General features: G+C 43.9%; 1 protein-coding gene across 1 annotated transcript; it reads left to right on the top strand.

Moving 5' to 3' along the window:
- rnf216 (ring finger protein 216) lies at positions 1-23963 on the top strand. Its single transcript, XM_030736444.1, has 17 exons — positions 1-128; positions 1124-1257; positions 2141-2271; positions 2380-3738; positions 3894-3970; positions 5012-5120; positions 6316-6477; positions 6559-6670; positions 6868-7001; positions 8407-8457; positions 9752-9889; positions 10368-10516; positions 15101-15179; positions 20741-20838; positions 21901-22123; positions 22787-22856; positions 23252-23963. Exons 2-17 carry the CDS (start codon positions 1191-1193, stop codon positions 23647-23649), a joined length of 3357 nt encoding a protein of 1118 aa, XP_030592304.1. The 5' UTR covers positions 1-128; positions 1124-1190; the 3' UTR covers positions 23650-23963.

Below are 23963 nucleotides of genomic sequence, written 5' to 3'. Positions count from 1 at the left end.
CGTGGTTAATGGGGGTTTTAACGTCCTGACGTTACTGCTGTTCTTGTTTTGGCAGTTTGTTTCGTTATTCACGGTTTGTCAGTTGACCAAGAAGGCGTATTATACCCGAGATCCCAGACGGAGCTGAGGTATAGTACTTTTCTACATATATATTTTCATGTGGTGAACCCGCGCTGTGTGGGGACTGTTTTAAGCGCTGCCGTGGACAGGAAGCCTCACACAAGTCAGCTAACTAGTCTGGCTAGCTAGCAGCAGAGCTAATAAACGCTAGCTTAGCTAGGAGCAGCTTGTTCTGTGTGTGTCAGCGGAAATGATCGATAGCTGTGTTGGGAGGTTTGTTTTTCAAACTGCACCTCCTTAAACTTAACTCTAAGGGACCATGTTAAACCTAATGTCACGGCAGGGAAAGCAGTGCAAGTCCACGGAGCGAGCAAGCAGAGCCAGCTTCTCGCTGGGTTAGCGTGTACTGTTTAACAACACTGAAGATTTGTGCCCCCTTTGAGCAGACCGAGGACGGTCAGAGCTGCGCCTGCAAGTAAAGCTCATACGGATCGTTGCCACATACTCTTATGCGACTGGGTCGGTGAACACACCAGTGTTAATGTTAATGTTATGCCTCGGTTTGATTTAAACGAGCTTTCTGCTTCCCCACAGAGCTTCCCTTTTTGTTTAGTTCTCTGTTAGTAACGTGTCCGTGGAGCTGGTGTTTGGGGGAGTCACTGATATGTTCCTGAGTCTCTCCTAGCCTTGGGCGATTAGATTAGTTGTGGTCATAGGGTGGAGTCCGGCGCTCCTCGTTTTCTGTAAATGTGACAAATGTTAAAGTGAAACCATTTGTTGAACTCCAGGGGGAATACCAGCGGTTTATTAGTGTTTTTGTGGGTGTATCATGCACAGTCACAGTCACAGTTAAGGGGACTTGCCTCCTGTTCAGGAGAAAAAAAAATATTAAGTTTCCATAACATGAATCAGTTTTAGTATGAAGCGTTTGTTTGTGGTAAGGGTTTAACAAGCAGTGATCATGGTTACAGTTAATCTCCTGGAAAGTAATATGTAATATTATCAGATGGAAGCATAACTCTCTGTATTTGTATTGTGTGTGTGTGTGTGTGTGTGGGCATAGATGGTACTGATTGAGCAGTGATTGCGTACGTGGGCTGATTCAGGGAGCTGCTAAGTGTAGTTTCACAATGGCAGATGGAGGCAGCGATGATGACGTCATTCACCTGGTAAGCTTCAACGTCCATCGAAGCCAAGGTGAGACTTCACATCTACGCTGGCATGCATGTAGCCACAACTATCCATGCATCCATTGTTTTGTTTTCTTTTTTTTTCCGCTTGTCCAAGTCAGGGTCCCGGGAAGGCTGTTGCCTATCCCAGCTGTCACAGGGTGAGAGATGGGTTACACCCTGGGCCAGTTACCAGCCTGTCGCAGGGCTCACACACAGAGACAGTCATTCACACTCACTCTCACTCACACCTACGGTCAGGTTAAAATCACCAGTTAACCTCACCCCAAGTGTGTCTTTGGTCTGTGGAAGAAAGCAGGAGTACACAGAGACTACCCACACAGACAAGGGGAGAATGTGCAAACCCCACACAGAGAGGCCCTAGACGGGATTTCAACCCAGCATCTTCTCGGTGTGAGGCGACAGCGCTAACCACAGTAATCCTGTTACACTCATTTCAGCCTTGAATCCATAGTGTTATACAGTCATAAAGATACATTTGTTGTAACAGTGTAACCAGTGCTACAAATGCTGTATGCTGTGGTGCATCAATAAAATATTAAAACCAGTTATCAAAATATGCTCAAATAGCTTACCTTGCATTGCAAAGGCTTTTATTTAAAGTTATAAATGCTCTGCTTATGGTCTAGGAAGACCTCTAGCACATATGCTTATACTTGCACATGTAGTTTTTAAGTGGAAGGAACCAGATTATTTTCAGCACATCTGCTAGTTGTCTGCAGGACTAATAGTTTCTACAAAGAAATTCAGCAGTAACTCATGTTGCGATCTCGTCTCTTTTGTTTTTGTCACACATTTTGTCTGAAATTTCCACACAGTGCAGTGAATTTCCCTCTTTCTGTGCACTGCAAATGCATTGTTTACTAACTTCAGCACGTGTGTCTGTGCAGGCTCGCGTGCCCATCCAAGAGAGCTCATCACCATTTCTGATGACTCGGATGAGGAGCCTGTGACTCTTGTACCCGGCAGTCCTGTTTTAGTGCCGGACGATGCAGATGATGACGACGTTAGCATACTGGAGGTGACTAATGAGGATTACTCTTAAATCTTTTATTGTGCATATAATTTGAGACTTATTCATTTACGATCATATTAATCATTCTGTGATTTTTTTTCTCTGTTCCTATAGCCGCTAACTCCTGCACGTAGACATGTGATCCGCCCAGCAGCAAAATGGAGCGGCGCCTCGGACAACTCGGTTCAAGTTGTTGGTCTAAGCAGTGCACCTTCAGGGGTTTCCAAACGGGACCCTGACCCTGCCTCTGTCCCCTCTACCTCGAGAGATGCCAAAGCCACCATGGCTCCCCAACCAGCCATACAAGTGCAGACACCGGCACACTCGAGCACATTTGGAAACACACTGCCACAACCTGGCCCTTCATCACTGTCCCAGCCAAAACTGACCACAAACTCACAGCAGCATGAAGGTACGTTGGCACACACAAACGCGGAGCTCCATGCAGTTTCTTCTGCCCACACCCCATCTACCTCCACACATGCCAAGGCCAACACCATCTCATCCAGAATAAAAGTAGAAGCACTTCTCCAGCCTCAGCCTAGCACATCTGGACTCTCGCAGCTACAAGCTGGCTCCTCAGCACAGTTACCGGTGGAGCGTCAGGCTAGTGCCTCTGCCAGTGCCACGAGCTATATTTGTGCAGCTGCAGTGGCTGCATCAAGTTCTTCTACAAAAACTCAAGAAAAGGCTAGTACAAGTAGCCTTACACAAGACAATCCTCAGGCCAGTACGTCATCCGCACATTCTCGGTCTCACATATGGACACAGCCTCAGCCTGGTAGTTCTTCACGGTTCCAGTCTGCTGGAACAGCATCAGTGCGGCCCCGCCTCATCCAGTTGAAGGAGGTAAAGCTAGTTGTTCTTCCGCAACAGCCAACCCAAGCTTCAGCTCTAATAACCCAGCCCCAGTCGCAGCTTGGGCGCCAGGGTCTGCTTCAGCCTGTGGCAGTCAGTCGAATGCAGGGCAATCTCATTCAGATTGAGCCACAACCACTGGCTCAGGCCCCTGCCCAGTCTGCGATCCAGCCTCCTCAAGCTCCTCAGGTTATACCAGTGATCCCCCCTGCAGTTCTAATAGCTGCAGCCCCAGAGAGACTAGGTCATCCAGAGGCAGGCCACCGGATCATCCTGGGGAGCCAGGCACCCGAGAATGCCGTTCCAAACCCTCCAGCACAGGCTGGTCCCTCGGATATGGTTCAGCCAGCCAGCGGCCTTAACATCAGGGTACCTAATGTGAACTGTAACCGTCCTGCTACTCTGGCTCCTACAGCTTCAGTCCCCCACAACAGAGGAGAAGAGCATCTTATTCTGGCCCCGAACCCAGGAAGAGTCAATCCAGCCCCAGTTCTGGTAGTAGTGCCCCCTGCACCAGAGGACATTCCCCAGATAGAGGATGCAAGGCCTGGACCCTCTGCACAACAGGATAGACCAGAGCACCAGCCTCATGTTAGAGCCCTTATCAGTCGTGTTGTGAGTATCTCATTATGGAAATTGTCTGCATCTCTATTATTTGTGTGAAAGTTAAATGAGTGTAATTGTGCTGTGTTGTCTGTTATTTCATCTGTTTCAACTCCATTGTTCTTTTCGGCCATTCTCTCCTCAACTTTTTTGAATATCCTCTGCAGCTGGATTTACTCCCGGACGTCCAAGAAACCTATGTAGCAGAACTGATCCAAAAGAATAATGTGAAAGACTTGAATGTGTAAGAATCATTTCTTTTCTCCAGAATTTCATGTAGAGCTTTAAAAAATGAAAACATGAACCATATAGTGCATCTTGTTGGGTATCTGTAACCATGTTCCAAACGATAGGAACAATGTGTCAAAATGTAAATTTTAAAACAGAATGCAGCAATTTGCAAGTCCTATAAACCCTGTGATTCATTCAAAATAGCAAGAAGTCAACATGAGAAATGTTAAAACTGAGAAATAGTATTTTCTTTAAATATACATGTTCATTTTGAATTTATGCCAGCAGCACATTTTGAAAATGTTGGGTCACAGTCACAGCTACCTCTCTTTTGCATCACTTCTTTTATCGACACTTTGCATGTTTTTAGATACTAGGCTGCAGCATCAACTAGTAAATAATTTAGGTCTGCATTTGTCAATTTTTTTTTTTTTTGTTTCAATATTTGAAATATGATTCCATGAGTGGCAGGTCAGGAGTGCCGACAGGCTGGTTTAACATCCAGACTCTTACTGTGGGGCCATGCGGCTGTAATAAATGCAAAATATGGTTTGCCGTTGTCTCGCTGAAATAAGCAGAACCTTCCCTGAAAAAGGCGTTGCCAGCATTAATGATGCCTTCAGATATGTACTTCCATATTATCACAGATCTTGACTTTTGATCTGTGTGCTGATAAATGTCATAAGTTGTGAGATTTTCCATCAGGTTTATTTATTTATTCTTTGAATCTTAAACATTTCCATCCAAAGTTTAAAAAAAAAAAAAAAGTGTTAATTCTGGTTTCAGTTTCAAACTGCACTTGATGATAATAAAATAACATTTCTATGTGTTAGAGGTATTTATTATGTTTTTGGTTCATTTTTAAGAGTAAAATACCAAATTTGAAGGATTTGCAAATTATTGCATTCTGTTTTAATGTATATTTTACACAGCATCCTAAAGAGCGGTGTAGATGGGCCCGTATTAAATGATTGCCAGTGTTCACACTTGTAACTGTGTGAATGTTTATGAGAGCATGTAGACATGCAGCCCCCACTCTCTGCTCTGTTTCCAGTATCTGTAACCTGCTGTTGGAGAATCCAGATTATCCGAGGAAAGAGACAGCAGCAGCTGCAGCAGCACCCACCAGCATCCTACTGGAGTCTGGAGACACCCAAAATGAGGCAGGTGTCTGTGTGTGTGTGTGTGTGTGTGTGTGTGTGTGTGTGTGTGTGTGTGTGTGTGTGTGTGTGTGTGTGTGTGTTAGACACACAGAAAATGTGAAATGGTGTGTTTGGACAAACAGTGAGTACAATTTCAATCAGTAAAATTGCACTGTAAGCTAGGATCTAGCAGTGTGGGTCAGGGTTTAAAAGCCCTTTCAGGACATTTATGTAAACTGTAGATGCAAATTAATAATGGAGAGATTGTTCCTCATTACATGAATTCAAGATGAGCAGACCATTATTTTTTAATAATGGAACTATTTCTGTTATCATATTATGTCTATAATGTGGTTAAAGAGTGTTGAAAAAGTTGTGGGGGAATGAAATTGAATTGAACTGAATGTGCAGAGCCTCTGTCTGGAAAAAATAAGTAAATAAATGACTGTGTAAGTGTGTTTCTAAATATACTGTATATAAAAGATGGATATGGCTGTTGTGACATTGCCCATTGGTTTTAGATTCTGCATTTTGAAGCCTCAACCTGGAGTGCTGAGTTGTTATCTAATGCTAGCTAGCTTGGTTAGCAAGCTGCATTTGTAACCTATATAGTTGCAGCACACAAACACACATATGTGCTAAATGGTGCCAATTAACAGACTAATGAAATAGTAGAATCTGTATCTCAGAGCAGACCATGTTATGTTTGGAAAAAATTAAAATTAAAGCTGCTCCAAAGGGCTCTGCCAGTGCAAACGCAGAGGAGAGGTCCACTTCAGTGATGTGAATTGATGGAGGTGAGGCCTAGCAGACAACTACTGGGTATAAACATCTGTATCAGGGTACCTGTCCATTAAAGCAGCCACACTGTAGGCCTTACCAGTATCCACGTGGGGAGACAAATATTTTACAGATGTTATGAAGAGGGAAACTATAGAGATCAAAAACATTTCTAATGCCAGGCTGAAAAATGTTTTTTAATGTTGTAAAGTTGGGCGTTTTAACCTGGAAGTCTTACTTTAGAGCATGCCTCAAGTGACCATTAAAGGAACTGCATGTGGATGTTTTTTTGCTTTTTTTTTTCAGTGTATGAGCTTAGTGATGGGTTTTAACTTGCCACTTAAGCCATCAGAGGAAATGTTAAAATGTTGAGTTGCTTCATAGCATTTGTTCATCAGATATCTAAGTGTCTGTTTCCATGTTTGTGCTGTTTTAGGTGACTGAGGACTTGTTTGACTATGCCAAGCTGGGCACGGTGGGACCCGAAGTTGTGATGCAGGCCGCTGACCTGCTCATGGCCGATTTCAGGATGCTCAGCTGTCAGGACATCAAATGGGCCCTCAACGCCCTGAAGGGACACTATGCAATCACACGCAAGGTAGCCGAAGTCCCACCTGATGCATCCTCTCTTCTTTCCTGTTCTGCCTTTCAGCTGTCCCCTTCTCTCTCTTCTTTCCAGGCCTTATGTGAAGCTCTGAAGAAGTGGCAAGAGTCAGGGGACCCGTCGGGAAAGAGACGACGGAGCAGGACCTCCTTGGAGCGCTGCTACATCGATTTCCATTTTGAGCATGGTAAAAAAAAAAACAACAACAACTTTGCTCACTTTTCTGTGTGCACGCACCTGCGGGTGTGTTCATTAAGCATACATGCCTGTTTTTGCATGTTTTGTTCTTTGTTCTTGTGCACAAGTAGAAATTACATTCACAAGCCATTGAAAGCTGCTGGCATGATTTCATATCGGTGTAATCTCTCTCTCCTTGTCTGGCAGGTTCGGTGAAGTTTGACAAAAGGATGTACTTCTTGGAGAATGACCGTCGTTACTGCAGGACTTACAACAGTCTGGAAGCCTCTGTGCAGAAGGAGCTTACATTTTATCAGCAGAAGGCCAAGGAATGGGCAGAGGTACACACACGCATGTGTGCACGCACACTCAGACACTCTGTTTTCTTGTCATTCATTACTACACACACTTTTTTTTTTCTTTTCTTTAATAGCCCAGAATGGGCCTTTGGGGTGGGACTGAGTATGCCAAACATGATTGGTTCATGTAGTGTAAAGGGAAATGGTCTGTGTTTCCTTAGATTCCTTGTGGGGGTGATTAGGGTTGTGTAAAAAGGTCTTTGTTGATTGCACCAAGAATCCTTCTGTGCAAGAAAAACTCTGCACTCTACAAGCCTTCTTTTTTTATATCAGATAGTGATATATGTCAGTAATTTAAACAGCTGCTTTCTGATGCATTAATTCATTTGTATAGCAGCAGATCTTTCTCCTTTTCCCACAATACACAGTACCCTTCCCCCCGCACCACTCTCTCAAAGACTGGATTGCTTTAGCTTTTAAAGCACCCAGTTATATGGGGCTAATTATGTTGCTTTAAATCCCTCTAATGTCCTGGAGCTCTCTCCATCCGGTCTCCGAGGCTCGTTCTTGTTTTACTTTTGCTCTCTTTCACCCGCTCTCTTTGCCTCTGTGTTCCAGGCCTTTTTTGCTGAGTAGAGTTTCCACAGTGACTTTGGTTTTCCACTGTCCACCATTTCTGCTATCTGTAGTGCATTACCAATATCTATCCTCTTCCTATTTGGTGTGTGCCATCACCCATTTAGCAGGTGACAGAATTGCAGAGTGAAACTGAGGCTGTTAGGAACCAGTCTGGAGCTTCAAATTGTCCAGTCAGCTTCATGTTAACTTGTTTTGCTTATTCCTCTTTGTCTGCCTTGTGAAGAGGCTTTGCAAGTGAAGGGGAATGTATTTGTCTGCCACTTGAACTGACTGAATTGCTGAGACCAGGGAATAATGTGGTACCGCTCAGTCAACATTTTAAAGGTGGTTGGCATCAGAGAATAGAAAAACATAATAGTAGTAATAATAATAACAATCATAATGGTTATAGATGTTGCAAAAGACTTGCTTCATAAATGTTAATAACCTTGTGTCATGCTGCATAACATTTAATACAGAGATTTTTCTGAGGCTAATTTAGATTAGAAACACCTACCTGGTGACTGTCCGTCAGTAAACTTGCACACAGTCAGTAGTTGAAAAGATACACCCACATCATGAAAGGCCCACCAGTGGAGCTGGTTCCGTCCTAGGGACTCGTTGTCTTCAGGTTGCTCTCTGCTGAAGTTGAAAAGTTTTCCACCACATTTGTTCACAGATTACCTCGTGCAGCCGACCTTCCCAAAGTAACCAGCTGCCCCTCTCTCGCTCTCTCTCTCTCTCTCTCTCTTTCTCTCTCTCTCTCTCTCTCGCTCTCTCTCTGTCTGTCTGTCTGTCTGTCTGTCTGTCTGTCTGTCTCTCACTCTAGCATGAGGACTTCCTCCTTGCTCTTCAGGTCAATGAAGATGAGTATAAAAAGGTAGGAGCACATCTCTTTCTGGTGATTTATTCTAAAGTATCTTTTCAGTGGTATTTCCAGATAATATAGTACTGTGCAAAAGTCTCGATATTAGTCTTTATATTAGTTTCCAATGAGCCAGACTTTCTTTTTTTTAAGGTGGTTTTAAGTTCTCCAGGCTTTCTGAAGGTCTTTCAAAGTTGTTTACACATTGACCAAACAAGTAAAGGGTCACTGGTTCAATTCCAGCTGGAGACACAAATTCCCTTTGGGGTTGTCAGGAAGACATCCAGTGTAAAATTCTTCCCAATCAAAACATGCGGCGCTATTCACTGTGGTGACTCATTTTCGGTCCAGCCCTTGTACCCGACCATTTTCTGAGGAATTTTTGTTTGTTTGTTTGTTTGTTTAAGGCACTAAACACTGACCTGTGAATCATTCAAGCATAAAAACGGCTCCTAACTGAATCAGTGCTGTGTCTACACATAACAGACAAATTGGCAAAGAATCAATTTTAAATTGTATCTTTAGACAGTTGGTTACCAGCAGCCTGTCACAAAAACACATTTATTCCAATTTCTTTAGAAGAAGACAAAACAGTTTGACAGATCTAAAATAGTATTATTGCACCAACAAGTTGATTACCAAAGAGCCATTAGCTGAAAACTTGAACAAAAGAAGAAGTGCCAGACCTAAAAACCTATCTACAGCACATGAACAGCATCTAAAGTCATGTCCTTAAGAAACAGGAAAAAAAATCCAGCAAAGAGCTGACACAGGACCTGAGAGATGCATCTGGACCTTCAGCTGATCCATCTACTGTTCACTGAAGCATCAACATTTCTGATGATGTGAAAGGTTGCTTAAAGAAATGAGAAGAAAGCTGCCTCAGAGAGTTCAGACTGTGCTGAAGAATAAAGGTGGTCACACCAAATATTGACTTTCAAGTTCAGTAGAATTATACAAACTGTACAAATTATAAAAAATGCAGTATATCAGGCAAACAATTTTTCCTGTATGTTTTCATGCATGCTTGTATGTTTCAATAAATTGCCGCACCTATTCCCTTCCCCCCCCTTTTTTAAGCAAAATACAAAGAAATGGGTGATTTAAGGCTTTTGCACAGTACTATATATTCTGTTGCAGCACGAGACAATCTAAAAATGTAACTGTGTGCCCGAAACATGACTGTTTTTAAGGATTGTTTTAAGACGCATGCAGACCTATTGTGTGCTTACATAGCATTGTATTTATTTACACTTTTATGAATAAGGTAAGACACATGATATATGATGTGGTATGATTGTGTTTCCAGGACGGTCAGCTGATCGAGTGTGGCTGCTGTTTTGGGGAGTTTGCGTTTGAGAAGATGACGCAGTGTTCGGACGGTCACCTGTTCTGTAAAGAGTGCCTGGTCAAATACGCTCAGGAGGCCGTGTTCGGCTCTGGGAAGGTGTGCACAGGCATATTTTCTATTTTCCTTTGTGAACAGGACTTAACTGGTAATGTTAGCAATGTTGCTTGACAACTATAAATGACTATTCCTGTAATAATGCTCATCTTAGTGACGTGTTGTCAAATAAATGTGAAGACTGAATATGAGCTGGAGAGCAGGTTTCAGTTGAACCGTGCTCGTATTTTTGCATTGAAAATACCCAAAAAAACTATTCTGCATATTTATCCTTTTTACAGTATTATTAATGTCCATTTTCCATGTAGCTTTGTGAAATACAGAGGTGCCAGTTTATTAGGGACCTTGTTCCTGGTGCTGTTATATAAGCCCCCTTTCCACCAACCGGGTGCCAGTGTTTGAACCGTTCATTTCAGTGCATCCCTGTCATGTGTTTGTATCTGTGCATGCTGGCAGTTAACCTATGAGTGTACAGCGTCTCTGCTTTGTAATTAACTCGTGCTCTGCCTTCTTACTGTAGTCGGACCTGAGCTGCATGGAGGGGGGCTGCCCGTGCTCCTACCCTGTGTTTGAGCTGGAGAAGGTCCTACCAGAAAATATACTGTGTAAATATTATGAGAGGCAGGCGGAGGAGGCAGTTGCTGCTACCTGTGCAGATGAGTTAGTGAGGTAAGTGTGGGTGGGGGTAATTCTCTACATGTGATTTTACAGGATCCCATTTAAAAATGGCTCAACTTTGGACTTCCGGTGGAACAGTGAACAAACATGTGCATTTAAATAGCGAGCTCCCGGCATAACTCGTGATCTGGCTATAAAATGAGCACAAACTGAGAAATATGACCTGTGGGAAAAAAAGAAAAGAAACCCAAACTCCCCAAAAAAAGGTCGCAAATGACACGAGGGACCAGGAAGGGTCTGCACCGGAAGCTAGCATGGCTGACTCCGTGAATAGTGCAGGGGTCTCACTTATAAAAATATTAAAAAGTTCTCAAAGGCCTTTGAACAAGATCCGCATCCATTGGAAAAATGGAACTGAAACCTACAGCAGCGCAGAACATTTATTATTATTATTATACATAAACAACAGTAAAATTATGCTAAACACTTTTACTATAGGGGCACTTTTACTATAGGGGCAGCACGGTGGCACAGTGGTTAGCACTGCTGCCTCACAGTTAGAATACCATCTGGAAGGCCTGGGTTCGATTCCACCTTGGCCCAGGCCTCTCCCTCTCTCTGTGTGTGCAGTTTGCATGTTCTCCCCGTGTCTGCGTGGGTTTTCTCCAGGTACCCCGGCTTCTTCCCACAGTCCAAAGACATGCACTTACTGGGGTTAGGTTAATTGGAAATTAATGAGAGCATGAATGGGAGTGTGGATGTTGTCTGTCTCTCTGTGTTTGCCCTGCGACAGGCTGGTGTACCTATGTTAGCTGGGATAGGCTCCAGCCCCCCCCGCGACCCTGAACAGGATAAGCAAAAGTGGATGGATGGACTTTTACAATAAAAATGAACTTAACAGGCTACGTAGGTGGCTATTTTTAGCTCATTTCTTTGTTTTGTTTCGTTGTGTTTTGGGGCAGTGAAACCCCTCTTCGTTAGCCTCATAGAAGAGAAGGGTGCACAGGTTTTTTGTTTTTTTGTTTGGGTTAGTGATCAGTGATGGTATAGTTATCTTGAAAAAGTAATCTGATTAGTGATTACTGATTACTACTTTAAAAAAGTAAATTAGTTACTTTACAGATTACTTTATTTTAGAAGTAACTAAGCTAGATTACAAGTTACTTTATTAGTTATATTCAACAGCTGCCGGTGTGGAATGAAATTTATTGGATGTGTCAAACTTTTTTAACAAATAAAAAACTGAAAAGTGGGGCGTGTAATATTATTCGGCCCCTTTACTTTCAGTGCAGCAAACTCACTCCAGAAGTTCAGTGAGGGTCTCTGAATGATCCAATGTTGTCCCAAATGACTGATGATGATAAATAGAATCCACCTGTGTGTAATCAAGTCTCCGTATAAATGCACCTGCTCTGTGATAGTCTCAGGGTTCTGTTCAAAGTGCAGAGAGCATCACGAAGACCAAGGAACACACCAGGCAGGTCCGAGATACTGTTGTGGAGAAGTTCAAAGCCGGATTTGGATACAAAAAGATTTCCCAAGCTTTAAACATCTCAAGGAGCGCTGTGCAAGCAATCATATTGAAATGGGAGGAGTATCAAACCACTGCAAATCTACCAAGACCCGGCCGTCCCTCTAAACTTTTGTCTCAAACAAGGAGAAGACTGATCAGAGATGCAGCCAAGAGGCCCATGATCACTCTGGATGAACTGCAGATATCTACAGCTGAGGTGGGAGAGTCTGTCCATAGGACAACAATCAGTCGTACACTGCACAAATCTGGCCTTTATGGAAGAGTGGCAAGAAGAAAGCCATTTCTCAAAGATATCCATAAAAAGTCTCTTTTAAAGTTTGCCACAAGCCACCTGGGAGACACACCAAACATGTGGAAGAAGGTGCTCTGGTCAGATGAAACCAAGATCGAACTGTTTGGCCACAATGCAAAACGATATGTTTGGCGTAAAAGCAACACAGCTCATCCCCCTGAACACACCGTCCCCACTGTCAAACATGGTGGTGGCAGCATCATGGTTTGGGCCTGCTTTTCGTCAGCAGGGACAGGGAAGATGGTCGAAATTGATGGGAAGATGGATGTGGCCAAATACAGGACCATTCTGGAAGAAAAGCTGTTGGAGTCTGCAAGAGACCTGAGACTGGGACGGAGATTTATCTTCCAACAAGACAATGATCCAAAACATAAAGCCAAATCTACAATGGAATGGTTCACAAATAAACGTATCCAGGTGTTGGAACGGCCAAGTCAAAGTCCAGACCTGAATCCAAGCGAGAATCTGTGGAAAGAGCTGAAGACTGCTGTTCACAAACGCTCTCCATCCAACCTCACTGAGCTCGAGCTGTTTTGCAAGGAAGAATGGGCAAGAATTTCAGTCTCTCCATGTGCAAAACTGATAGAGACATACCCCAAGCGACTTGCAGCTGTAATTGCAGCAAAAGGTGGCGCTACAAAGTATTAACGCAAGGGGGCCGAATAATACTGCACGCCCCACTTTTCAGTTTTTTATTTGTTAAAAAAGTTTGACACATCCAATAAATTTCATTCCACTTCACGATTGTGTCCCACTTGTTGTTGATTCTTCACAAAAAATTAAAATTTTATGTCTTTATGTTTGAAGCCTGAAATGTGGCAAAAGGTTGAAAAGTTGAAGGGGGCCGAAGACTTTCGCAAGGCACTGTAACTGTATAAGGATAAATGAAGATAAAATAGACCCAATTATAAAGACACTGGTACTATCTTATCAAGTGGCAATACCCAGAGTGGTCTCAACCATATATTGAGTTCTTATGGAAGCTAGAAAATGCTCAATCTTATGTGTGAAAAATAAACAGGAGCAGGAGCTCAGTGGTACGAGATGTGGGCAGCACACCACTCGGCAACACAGTCACTGAAATGGTGAGAATTTAGTTGGAAGAATCAGATTTGGTATTTTCTGACTCCCCAAATTAAGAGGAGACAGATGGCCCCCAAACAGCCACGCTGGAGACTGTGTGATCAGATGGAACCAAACCACACACGCATGTTTTTTGGTCATGTAGGAAAATGGTACCCTTTTGGGATGTCACTCAGCTGTTGTTGAGATGGTTGGTTATGCAATTCCACAATCATTCCAAATCTCATATCTGGGTCATCTTAAGGAATATGTGTACTCAAAGGACCAATAGTTGCTCAAGGTTCTCCTGGTAGTGGCAGAGAATTCAAGAACTAAAAATTGGCTAAACTGTGGACAATGGAGGGACCCACATATAGACTGAAAATGAAGGAAGAAATCTTTTTACAATTCAATTCAGTTTTATTTATACAGTGCCAAATCACAACAAGCAGTCGCCTCAAGGTGCTTTATATTTTAAAGTAAAGACCCTACAATAATACAGAGAAAACCCAACAGTCAAAAAGACCCCCTATGAGCAAGCACTTGGTGACAGTGGGAAGGAAAAACTCCCTTTTAACAGGAAGAAACCTCCAGCAGAGCCAGGCTCAGGGAGGGGCAGCCATCTGCCACGACTGGTTGGGACTTTACACCAGTGATACTGAGTTTATTGGTATAATATAGTAATTGAGAACTCAAGGGGCCAGTTTGCCCACAAACAGGCTTTTAATTGACATAATAAAACTTATTAAAGAAGTTCCAGCTAGCTTTACAGATGTATCAAACTACTGACTGCAGTGAAATGTGGTTTATCTTTTATCCAAGCCTGGTGTCGGTCCTTTCACTAAGTTAACATAGTTAACAAGCCAGTTAATTTGAAACGGCAACATTTCAAAGATGAATAGTGGGCCTTTAAATGTTTATTTGATGAATGTTACATAGTTTTGTTTAATATCTGGCTCCTGAGCCTCCTGCCATCATGCAGTGTAGCATGTCTGCTTTATGCAGTGCCTGGATGCATGTGTTGCCTTGTGTAAGAATGTCTAGCTTTTTGAATATTTTCTAAAGCTTTGTAGATTAATGCTGTGTTAGAACCAAACACAAAGCTGCAGGATTAGATTCAAAGTCTACACGACAGCATGCGTTGGTGGATATCCACGTCAGGTGAAAGGAACAGAAACAGCAGAAAATATTTGATCCTCCTGGCTTGAAGCTGTGCTGCAAAAGCCGATCAGCTGAGATTCTCCCACAGACTGTGGTTCATGTTCATGTTCTAATGAGTTTGGAGTATTTTAGCATTCCTTAATTCCAACTGTAAGTTATACTTTAGAAGGAAGTAGCTTTCCCATTGGCTGTAGGAGCCAGTTTGGTCTGTACACACTGTAAGCCCTGAATGTATTAGGAATTCTTTGAGAAAACTGGCAGCAGATTTATAATAGATATTAATAGATATTGATAATAGAAAGAATCATTAGTTACAGCCTAAGTTATTTATGACTAGCAGCAAATGCTTGGCCTCTCCTGTTCTTGGACCTTGATGATCTGGCTGTTTGTCCAGCTAATTTTTAGTCAGAGTTGCTGAATTATGACCGGAGTCATTTAATGTCCATCTGTAATTCATTGTCAGCATGCCATCGTGTTCTCTCTTGTTTCCTCACAGTGACGTAATTTGGGCTGACTTTCCCGTGTGTCATATACAGCTGCCTTGTAAGTTTCCTCTCACCTTCCTTTTCTCTTTGATCTCTTCCAGGTGTCCATTTTGCAACTTTCCAGCGTTGCTGGACAAAGGCATGTCTCTGTTTAGCTGTCCCAACCCTCGGTGCCGCAAGGTTGGTCCTGCTTTCTCTCTGTTTATGTAGTCAATTAAAAGTATACGTAAGTAGATCAACACTTTCACACCCTCTGATGTGAACAGGGTAAGGGTACTTGCAGTCCAAAAGTTCTAATCTAAATTTCAAGTCAGGAGTGGACGACTGGATCATGAATAATTCAGAGCATTGTGACAGTAAAATCCTGTCTACCTATAAATCATCTCTGTGCAGCCTGGACAAGAGGCCGGACAGCATAAGAGACAGAAGGAGAGGAGAGATTGATGAGCAGCTTTTGGAAATGATGAACCGTTCCATGTGGTGAGGTCGCCACCTCTGGCTCCCTCTCTGTTTATCTCTGGGCCTCCTCCCTCTGTCTGAGGAATGCAGGGGGAGGCAATGCTCCGTGTCTGCCAGAGCTGTCACATGAATTCCAGGCTAAAAAAAAAAAAAAAAAAATCTCTATTATTTTGCAAAAACACACACAAACACACAGACTTATTCACACTCCTCTCCCCGCATAAATGCAGCCCCCATTTTCCACTTAGTGTTTCTGTGAGTTCTGTAAATGTCTCTCTGTCACTTCTGCTAAAGAGAAGCAAACACACACATACATCATTCCTCTGCCATCTTTGCATTCCCTCAAAGGGAGGAGAGAGGTGGGGGTGGGGGTATGTCTGGACCCAAACAAGAACAATGTATGTATCTGACTCCTCACACTGTGGCATAAGGTTAAACCCTCCATTAACTGATGGCCTTGCATTCTTTCATAAACTGAAGGGCTGTGGGCCAAATCTGGGCCTTTGCAGATTTTAATCTGGCCATCAAGAAATTGCACATGAACAATACAAACGAGGGGCACCCTCACTAAACCTGCACACTAATAAAGTAGTTAAAGAATAGCACAAAAACGGCAAGCAGAGTGCAGAGGATTTTCAGCTTTCAAACAGTATCATATGTGTTCTTAAAGCCACATACCTATGATCTTACCTGCACAATCACTGAGATCTCATAATGAGGCCTGTGAGACTTATTAGATTTGAACCAGTGTTAATTTTTTAGGTGCAGCAGGGGGGGGGGCCTCTGCTTTTTGCAGATGATTTGGATCTTCTGGCTTCATCAGGCGATCACTGCCAGCTTGCACTGGGGCAGTTTTCAGCCAAGTGTAATGTTTTGCAGGGGGGCACCTTCAAGACTGAGGCCATGGTGGGTGCGTTCTATTTGAATTTGGAATATCCAAGTTCCCATTTGGAATTTTTGACTGGAATGCACCTTCAAGTTGGACTTCCATCTTGTAATCTGCACTGCTGCTGTTGTGTGTTTGTGACTTTCAAAATGAGCTGCGCACAAAGCTCAGGCTCAGGGCTCAGGCTCTGTGTGTGTATGTGATGCAGCTGAGTTTTCAAGTGCAAAAAAGCAAGCATTGTGCTACTGCTAGCAGCACATGAATTGCTCTACTTTGTTAATGGGCAAAACAAATCCTGTTTTTCCTTGCCTTTTTGACTTTACTTTCCAAATGACATCACTCCAACATCCGCCTTAGGAGATAAATGGAAGGCAGCATTAGTCTGAGTGCCCACTCCAGGTTAGTGAGGAGTTCAAGTGTCTCAGGGTTTCTTCACAAAGGGGGTCTCTGTTTAGAGCATCTGGATTCAGATAAGTGACAGAAAATTGTTGAATGGAGAGATGAATTTTGTTTTATTAAATACCCAGTAGTGTCAGTAGCTCTCCTATTCAGGTTGAATCAGGTTGTTGTGAGGTGGCTGAATGGTAGCATTCATGTAGCATGATGCTGTGTTTTTGTGATTGTGAGCCCATATTTGAAAAATGTGTCTGTTAGTCCCTTCTAAAGTGTGAAAAATTGTTCCTATTTGCTGTTTTCTGTCATTCAGAATGGAATAATTTGTCTTTTTAATTTGTGCTCACTGGTGATCTGCTTATAGCAGCACATTTGTTTCTGTGTTTGAGGAGACGCTGTTTTAGTTTCAGTCGGTGGCCTGTGATTCATCTTTGAGACTGTGTTGCCCTTTAAATGGCTCTCAGCAGTTCAGACACCACATTGAAACAGTAAGAAATGAGTCATGTGAGTTATCCTCCTCAGCGTTTCTGCTTCCATGGTATTTTAGGGTGTTTCCAGCATCAACTTTCCCAGAGGCTTTTTTTTTTTTTTTTTTTTTTTTTTTTTAAAGAGCCCTGGAAGGAACTAAAAACTGAGGTTTCACTCAGATTGTTAATTATACTTGTGCTTTTCCGTCTGCCAGCCGGGTTTTTCCTCCATAGCAAACCTCTTCTGTAATTCTGCATCTGCTGACTTGGCACAAGCTTGACTAGTTCTTCTAAGTTGCGGCTCCACAGTAGCGTTTTTCTTTGCTGTAGCTTCTCTGTTAGCACGTGGCTCTCAGATGGCCTCTGTTGGCTCAGCATTATCCTTTTATTTGTTGAAGATTTTCATTTCAGACGGCAAATGGTAATGATAAAAACAATGTAATTCCTCCCTGCAGCCTGTAGGTGGAGCCATAGGCTTACAGTGGCTGCCCCTGCAGTGTGCACTGCACAGCTGCACCTCATTACATGCTCATACACACCCAGAGACTTAAAAGTTAGACATGCTCCAGATAACTGTGGGTCTGATTCTTTTTCAGTGTTATTTGTCTGCAACATCCGCTGAATTCAGTCAACTTTTAAAGCCGATAAGTTTACACTAAGGCCCCCTCTAAGTCAGTGCTTCACAGACATGAAAGGAACAGCGGTCATTCTCTGTATTTTGGCAACAGAAGGCGAAATGCCGCATAAAGGTGCTTCCGCTGAGAACTGGGATGTGTGTTGTTGGAAACTGGAAACCCCCTCGACACAGAGTTATTGTTACTATTGTCTAATAAGAGACAGATGATGATGTTGAGGTGTTAATTCCTCTCTCGTTTTCATGTGTGTGTATTTTGTGTTTTTATTCTCATAAGTACTGTACAGTTGACCCCACGGTCCCCTGGGTCTCAAGCAGGGAGGGGCTTCATTATGTAACTGACACACTTCCATAAGCCCACCCGCCTTCTTCCATACTGCCGCCTCATTGGCTGGCCACGCTATGCACTCCCCTTATACTGGTTTCTGACTGGTTGGTCACACTTCCTTGTCCGTTTCAAATGTGGTTCACATCAAATTTGACCCAGATTCTCCTCTCCCTCTCTTTTTCTCTCCCCTACCCGTCTGTCCTGGCTCTGTCTGACCTACACAAACACACATTCCTGTATGTGCACACTACGAGACGTTAATGTATTCCAGATGTGTTTATGAGGACATTTGCACAGGTTTGTCCCTGGCTCGTGCATGATTGCTCGCAGAGGAATTTAATATGTAGGCCGCTGGAAGTGGAAGCACCGTGCAAATCTGTGCACTGCAGTCTTTGTGTTACTATTGCTGCAGATCAGATGAATTTTCTCAAAGGTGCACATCATGTGACTGATTTGCAAGCTTATATGTTGTCATGTCAGGTTTTTACCTCTTTCTTCCTGCTCTAAAAAATGACACCCGAGTTTGCAGCAAAAGCCACACCCCCCCACTATAAGCAGATGTAGTTTGTGGTCCCCGTACCCCCTACACGTCTGTCAGAAGCTCTGGACATCCTTATAAAGGCTGCTGCAAACGGCACCACAAGAGAAGAGACTTGGGGAAAAAAAGACATTCAGAGGAGAGGCAGAATATGAATGAAAGTAGGAAAGAGGTGCTGGGAGGGAGCGGCACACAGAAAGGAGAAAAGTGAATGAAGGAGTAAGACAAGTTGGAACAGGCTGGCTAAAAGAGTAGGAGCAGTGAGTGTAAATTAATGAATGGAGGGGGAGAGACAAACTTGTGGTAGCGGTGCTGTTTGTTCATCTTAAAGATTTATGTGTTTGGTTCTGTGACCTCTGTCGCATTTCAGCCATGCTCAGTTTTCTTTTCTTTTTTTTTTCTTTTTTTTAAGTGAAGGCGGGGACGACACGCCCCCCCCACAAGGTTTGACTCTGACGTCAGCAGCTGTATTTTTAGCCTCACTATAAGAACTCAGGTGTGTTCCTGCTTTTCAGTGTCATGTCAAACAGGTCTCGGGACAGTCGCGCTCGCTCTCGTGCTCTCCTTCTTCCTGGTCTCTAAGTCACCACTAGGGGGTGATCTTTTACCGCGCGGCCCTTGTCTGGCTTTGTGTGAGCTGGCTTTTTTGTGACATTTGAGTCCAGGTCTGCATCCTTCTCTTTTTCTCAGGTTTAGGCTGATTATTTCTTCCACCTGAGCTTCTCCTGCTTTTTTTCCCTCCCGTAACCTGGAACAATAATTCTCTAAGCAGACTTAACTGAAACCATACAGAGTATTTTTCTCTATAGCTTTCACCCACCCTCTTGATTACATCAGCCAGCCTCCACATTAAAACCACTTCTCTGATACTGTGTAGCTCTACTTTTTGCCACTAAAGCAGCTCTGACCTGTTGTCTGGGTAACTCCTGTGATGTCTGGCACAGCATGTGCTTTGCGGGTGTGTGTGTGTGTGGATGAGTGGGCTTTGCTTGACTTGGTTGGTTCTCGGCTTCCTGGAGATGTTTCTGAGCAGTTTTTCAGTGCTGGGGCGTCTTGTTGGGAGACCACCGCCATCAGTAATGAACCCCAAACTGCAACACAGCTTGAATCCTTTTGACCTCCTTCTCATCTGTTATATCCATTTTATTCAGAAAAGGAAAAGGGTTACTCCCTCCCTAGAAGAGACTCCTAAACTGGATCCAGATCTTGTGCCATTTTTAGAGAATGTTCATCATCCAAATGCCAGCAAAAAGTGTGGATTTTCCAACCCAATTTCCCCACCACCACTCTCTGGCTGACCTTGCTCACACACAGCTGTCTCGCTGAATGTGAGATTAACTCTAACAGCTAAAAACAGTGGATGAAGACTGTGTTAGGAGGTCACAGGACACAGAGGGTGTTTCGTACTGTGTCTGAGGGGGAAGGTTCAGACTAGAGGGTGCAGCAAAGTTATGGATCATGCTTTGCTGCATCAGCTGTCATATGTCACTCTGTTCAATATTAGATGAGGGGTTCAAATATTTATGATGACACCACTTAGCTAAGGGTTAGCAAGGGTGGTAGCCTCGAGCTTGTGTGTGTGTGTGTGTGTGTGCAGTGATGCAGACTGCCCCCCCCCCATGTCCCTTAGCTGAACGCTTTTGGCTGACAAGACGACGAAAGGTTGGAACACGGAGTTGTTGTTTCTAGGCAACCGAGCAGTCAGCGGCGAACACTCGCTGCAGTCACGCTCGCATTTGCAGCGAGAGCCACACCTAACCGTGCAAGTCCGAGTCCCTGCAGTGGCAGCACCAGCAGAATGCTGAGCAGATGCAGTGTGTGTGGGGGGGTATAATCTGCAGCACTCGTCCTGCTCAGCATTAATGGGAAATCGATGGGTGGACGGATTGGGTGTGAAAATGTGGAATAATCTCCTGATATTTGATGAGATATTAAGAAACATATAAGTCCATAAATCAGAATTTAGTGAAACACCCTCTTTCTCACCATCTGTGCCATCACCTTACTGTCTTTTGTTAAAATATGTTTTTCTTTAGGAGAGCTGTCGGAAGTGCCACGTCCAGTGGAAGCAGCATGTGGGGAAGACGTGTGAGGAGGTCCTGGAGAGGGATGAGATCCGCATGAGAGTGCTCTTGTAAGTGGGTCACAGAAAGCCTTTAGTAATGCATCTGTCATTTATGTCTACTCATGGTTTTTGTTGCATTTGGTGGGATTTTCTTCTTTTTTTATATAAATTCATTTTGTTGATTATTTTGTTAACGGGAAACCCAAACCAGCAGCTTTCAGAATAAGATGGCCGGGGAGTGGTTCTCCTCTTCCACCTCACAGCCAGTAGGCCTTTCAGTTTGGATGTGAACTCTTTTAGCTTTATGGTCTCATCTAGAAGCACTTCCATATTTGATCTTCTGCCCATGATCATTCGGGCACATTTTAAGTCCAAGGCTAAGGTAATTTATGTTTTTCTGCATTTTGCTCTCCTCTTACCAGAGAGGATGCTGGGTAAACAGTTCAGTTTCCCGGACAGCACTTTAGGAAACGGAGAGGCCGGCTGCTTCCTGCAGGCTCAGAGGCAGTACTTCCTGTTTTGAGCTGGTCGCAGATCGTCTTACTTCCGGGCGCTGAAGGAGACAGGAAGTGGCCTGGTAGACAGATCAGAGGATCAGGGTCTGATGATTGTAGCAGGACAAAACTGAAGGAATCACAGTAGTAGGAGTTTGTTCTGCTCTGTCCAGAAGAACAAACCCCTATTCAGGGCTTCACAGGGCAGGATCTGTTGTTGTGTTTTTGTTTGTCTGTTTCCAGAACAGAAGCTCTTTCATCTTCCCCTTGATCAGACAAATCACAGGAAAGTGAAGGGGAGCATATCATCAGGACTGTTCACACAGTCCTGATGATATGCTCTACTAAAATTCACTCAGCTGTGCAGTTATCTCCTAATAACCAGCATGTACCTAAGCTTTTCATTACATAAAAAGTCTTTTAAAATTAGTATCTCTTTACAATCTTTGATGTCACACATCAGCGCTGATGTGTTAAACTACCAGCAGAAATAAAAATATATAAAAAATACTAAAATGAGCCTGAGCAGCAGAATTTGACTTCAGTTGTTGCCTCTGTCACCATTCTTCTTTCTTTTTTTCCCTACTTTCCTTTGTGCCTCTCCTGCCTCCTTTCCTAAACCTCCTGTGTGTTGCAGTGAGGAGCGTATGACAGCGGCTCGGGTCAGGAAGTGCGTCAAGTGCGGGACGGGCCTGGTGAAATCGGAGGGCTGCAACCGGATGTCGTGCCGCTGTGGCAGCTTCATGTGCTACCTCTGCCGTGAGCCCATCACCGGCTACAACCACTTCTGCCAGCACGCCCGGTCTCCCGGCGCTCCCTGCCGCCACTGCCGCAAGTGCTCCCTCTGGACCGACCCCACGGTGCGCTCCAACACAAAACACTCACATATTCGCCGAGCTTTGGTGCTTAGTTTACATTCATTATTTGGTAGCATGACAAAATCTAGATTTTCTGTTTCACACACTTGCAAACATATTAAATAACAGCCCCCACTGCACTTTGACCCTGACCATCTGAGTCTGTGGCTGCCCACAGCGGCCTGGCTGCAGAATCACTGGCAACCAAAAGCAGCCATTAGTTTCCAGGCAGTTAATGAGCTGGAGCAACTCCAACAGCTCTGCAGAGGCACCAGAGCTGGAAATGAAGGAAGAACGAGCTGTTTGCACAAGTGAACTGCACACAGGCTCAGGAGAATCAGGTCATCCTCTGTTGTTCTTGGTCACATGTAGCACGCAGCAGGAGATGAAGCTTGTTCTCACTACTGGAAATAGTTTGGTTTAGGTGAGGTGCTGAGGGAGCAGAAGGCCAAATGCACAACGCCCACTCGCTCTCATATGGGACCTACATCATACAGACTTTGTAGTAGAGAGCTGGCAGGTTAAAGATGTTTCACTAATCAGCTGAGCTGCTTCAGGTGAGATAACAACCGCAAAAGGGGTCGAGCTACTACACTTCGGTAAAATAGTGTTTTTCTCAAGCTTGTTGAAAGTGCATTGACTTCTTTGTTTGTTGTGTTTTTGCAGCAAGATGACGAGCGAATCATTCAGGAGATCCAGAAGGAGGGTGAAGCGGAGCTGAATAAGAAGTGTGCAGGTCAGTAACCAAAATATGTTAAATGCACACACACACACACACACACACACACACAAACCCCACCACCAGAAAGAAGAAACTGGTGAAAAGGATGGAGCTGGCGCTGATCAAACTCTGTTATTAATTGCTCTGTTTCCATTGAATTATGTTCTCTGGCAGAGAAATGTGGCACTGCCACAACATCACTCTTCCTCTCTGCTGCTTCCTCTTCATCCCTTTAACCATTATTCATTCAGACATGTTGGCAGCAGTTGCAGGAATGTTTCCTGTGTGCGGTTTGCCTCAGTGTGTTTGTGTAACGTATGAAGGACAGGCGTGAGATGGTCAGTTGTAACCTGCTGTACACCTGACTAATCAGAAACTTTCCTTTTTCTTTTTTTTGGTTGTTTTCTCAGATAATTCAGGGAAGAGGGTCGGCCCACCCCCAGAGCCCATTGCAGATGGCAAGCGGCCCCGTGTTGGTCCACCCCAAGAAAACCCACCCAATCCTTACCCACTGGCCCCTCCTCACCCCCAGGCGGTACAGGCTCCCCTTTTTGTCCCTCCGCGTCCCCGCTACCCACCTGGGGCTCCGCTCCCGTACCCCCAGGTAATCATGCCACGCCTGCGCCCGGCACCCTATGTGCCCCCACTGCAGCACCTGCCCCCTCTGAACAATAACAACAACAACAACAACAACCACCACCATCAGCACCACAACCCTCCTCCCTTCAACCCTCATCAGCACAACTTGGACGTGATGGACATGCCCATGCACTACGGACCGCCACACCGCTACTACAGACGCTTCTAATGCTGCGAGAGGAGTGTTTTTCCCGGTGTGACCCATCTACCCCTGCACACACACACACACACACACACGTGCCCTCACTAGTTTTTCAGTAACATTTTTCAGGTCTGATCTTTGTTTCCTTTTATTGTGCATTACCTTTTTAAAATTTTTTTCCATCAGTTTTCACAGTTCATGTCTTGAGTTCCCGTTTATATTTTTGAGTAATAAAAATATAAAATAAAATAAAAAAACTTGTTAGCATTCCCTTCGGTATCTTTTGTGTAGCGTGTGAGACTGCAAAGATTTCTAATAAAACTTTCTCTTCATGTTTGTAA

Source organism: Archocentrus centrarchus, chromosome 8 (assembly GCF_007364275.1).
Source record: "Archocentrus centrarchus isolate MPI-CPG fArcCen1 chromosome 8, fArcCen1, whole genome shotgun sequence".
In the NCBI taxonomy this organism is placed as follows: Eukaryota; Metazoa; Chordata; class Actinopteri; order Cichliformes; family Cichlidae; genus Archocentrus; species Archocentrus centrarchus.
This window is presented reverse-complemented; position numbering and strand designations above follow the sequence as displayed.

Excerpts from the sequence above, each read along its gene's own strand:
- rnf216 (XM_030736444.1), top strand. The coding sequence starts at position 1,191 with ATGGCAGATGGAGGCAGCGATGATGACGTCATTCACCTGGTAAGCTTC. Across the intron at positions 1,258-2,140 it reads CAACGTCCATCGAAGCCAAG|GCTCGCGTGCCCATCCAAGA; the intron begins GTGAGACTTCAC and ends GTGTCTGTGCAG. Across the intron at positions 6,671-6,867 it reads CGATTTCCATTTTGAGCATG|GTTCGGTGAAGTTTGACAAA; the intron begins GTAAAAAAAAAA and ends CTTGTCTGGCAG.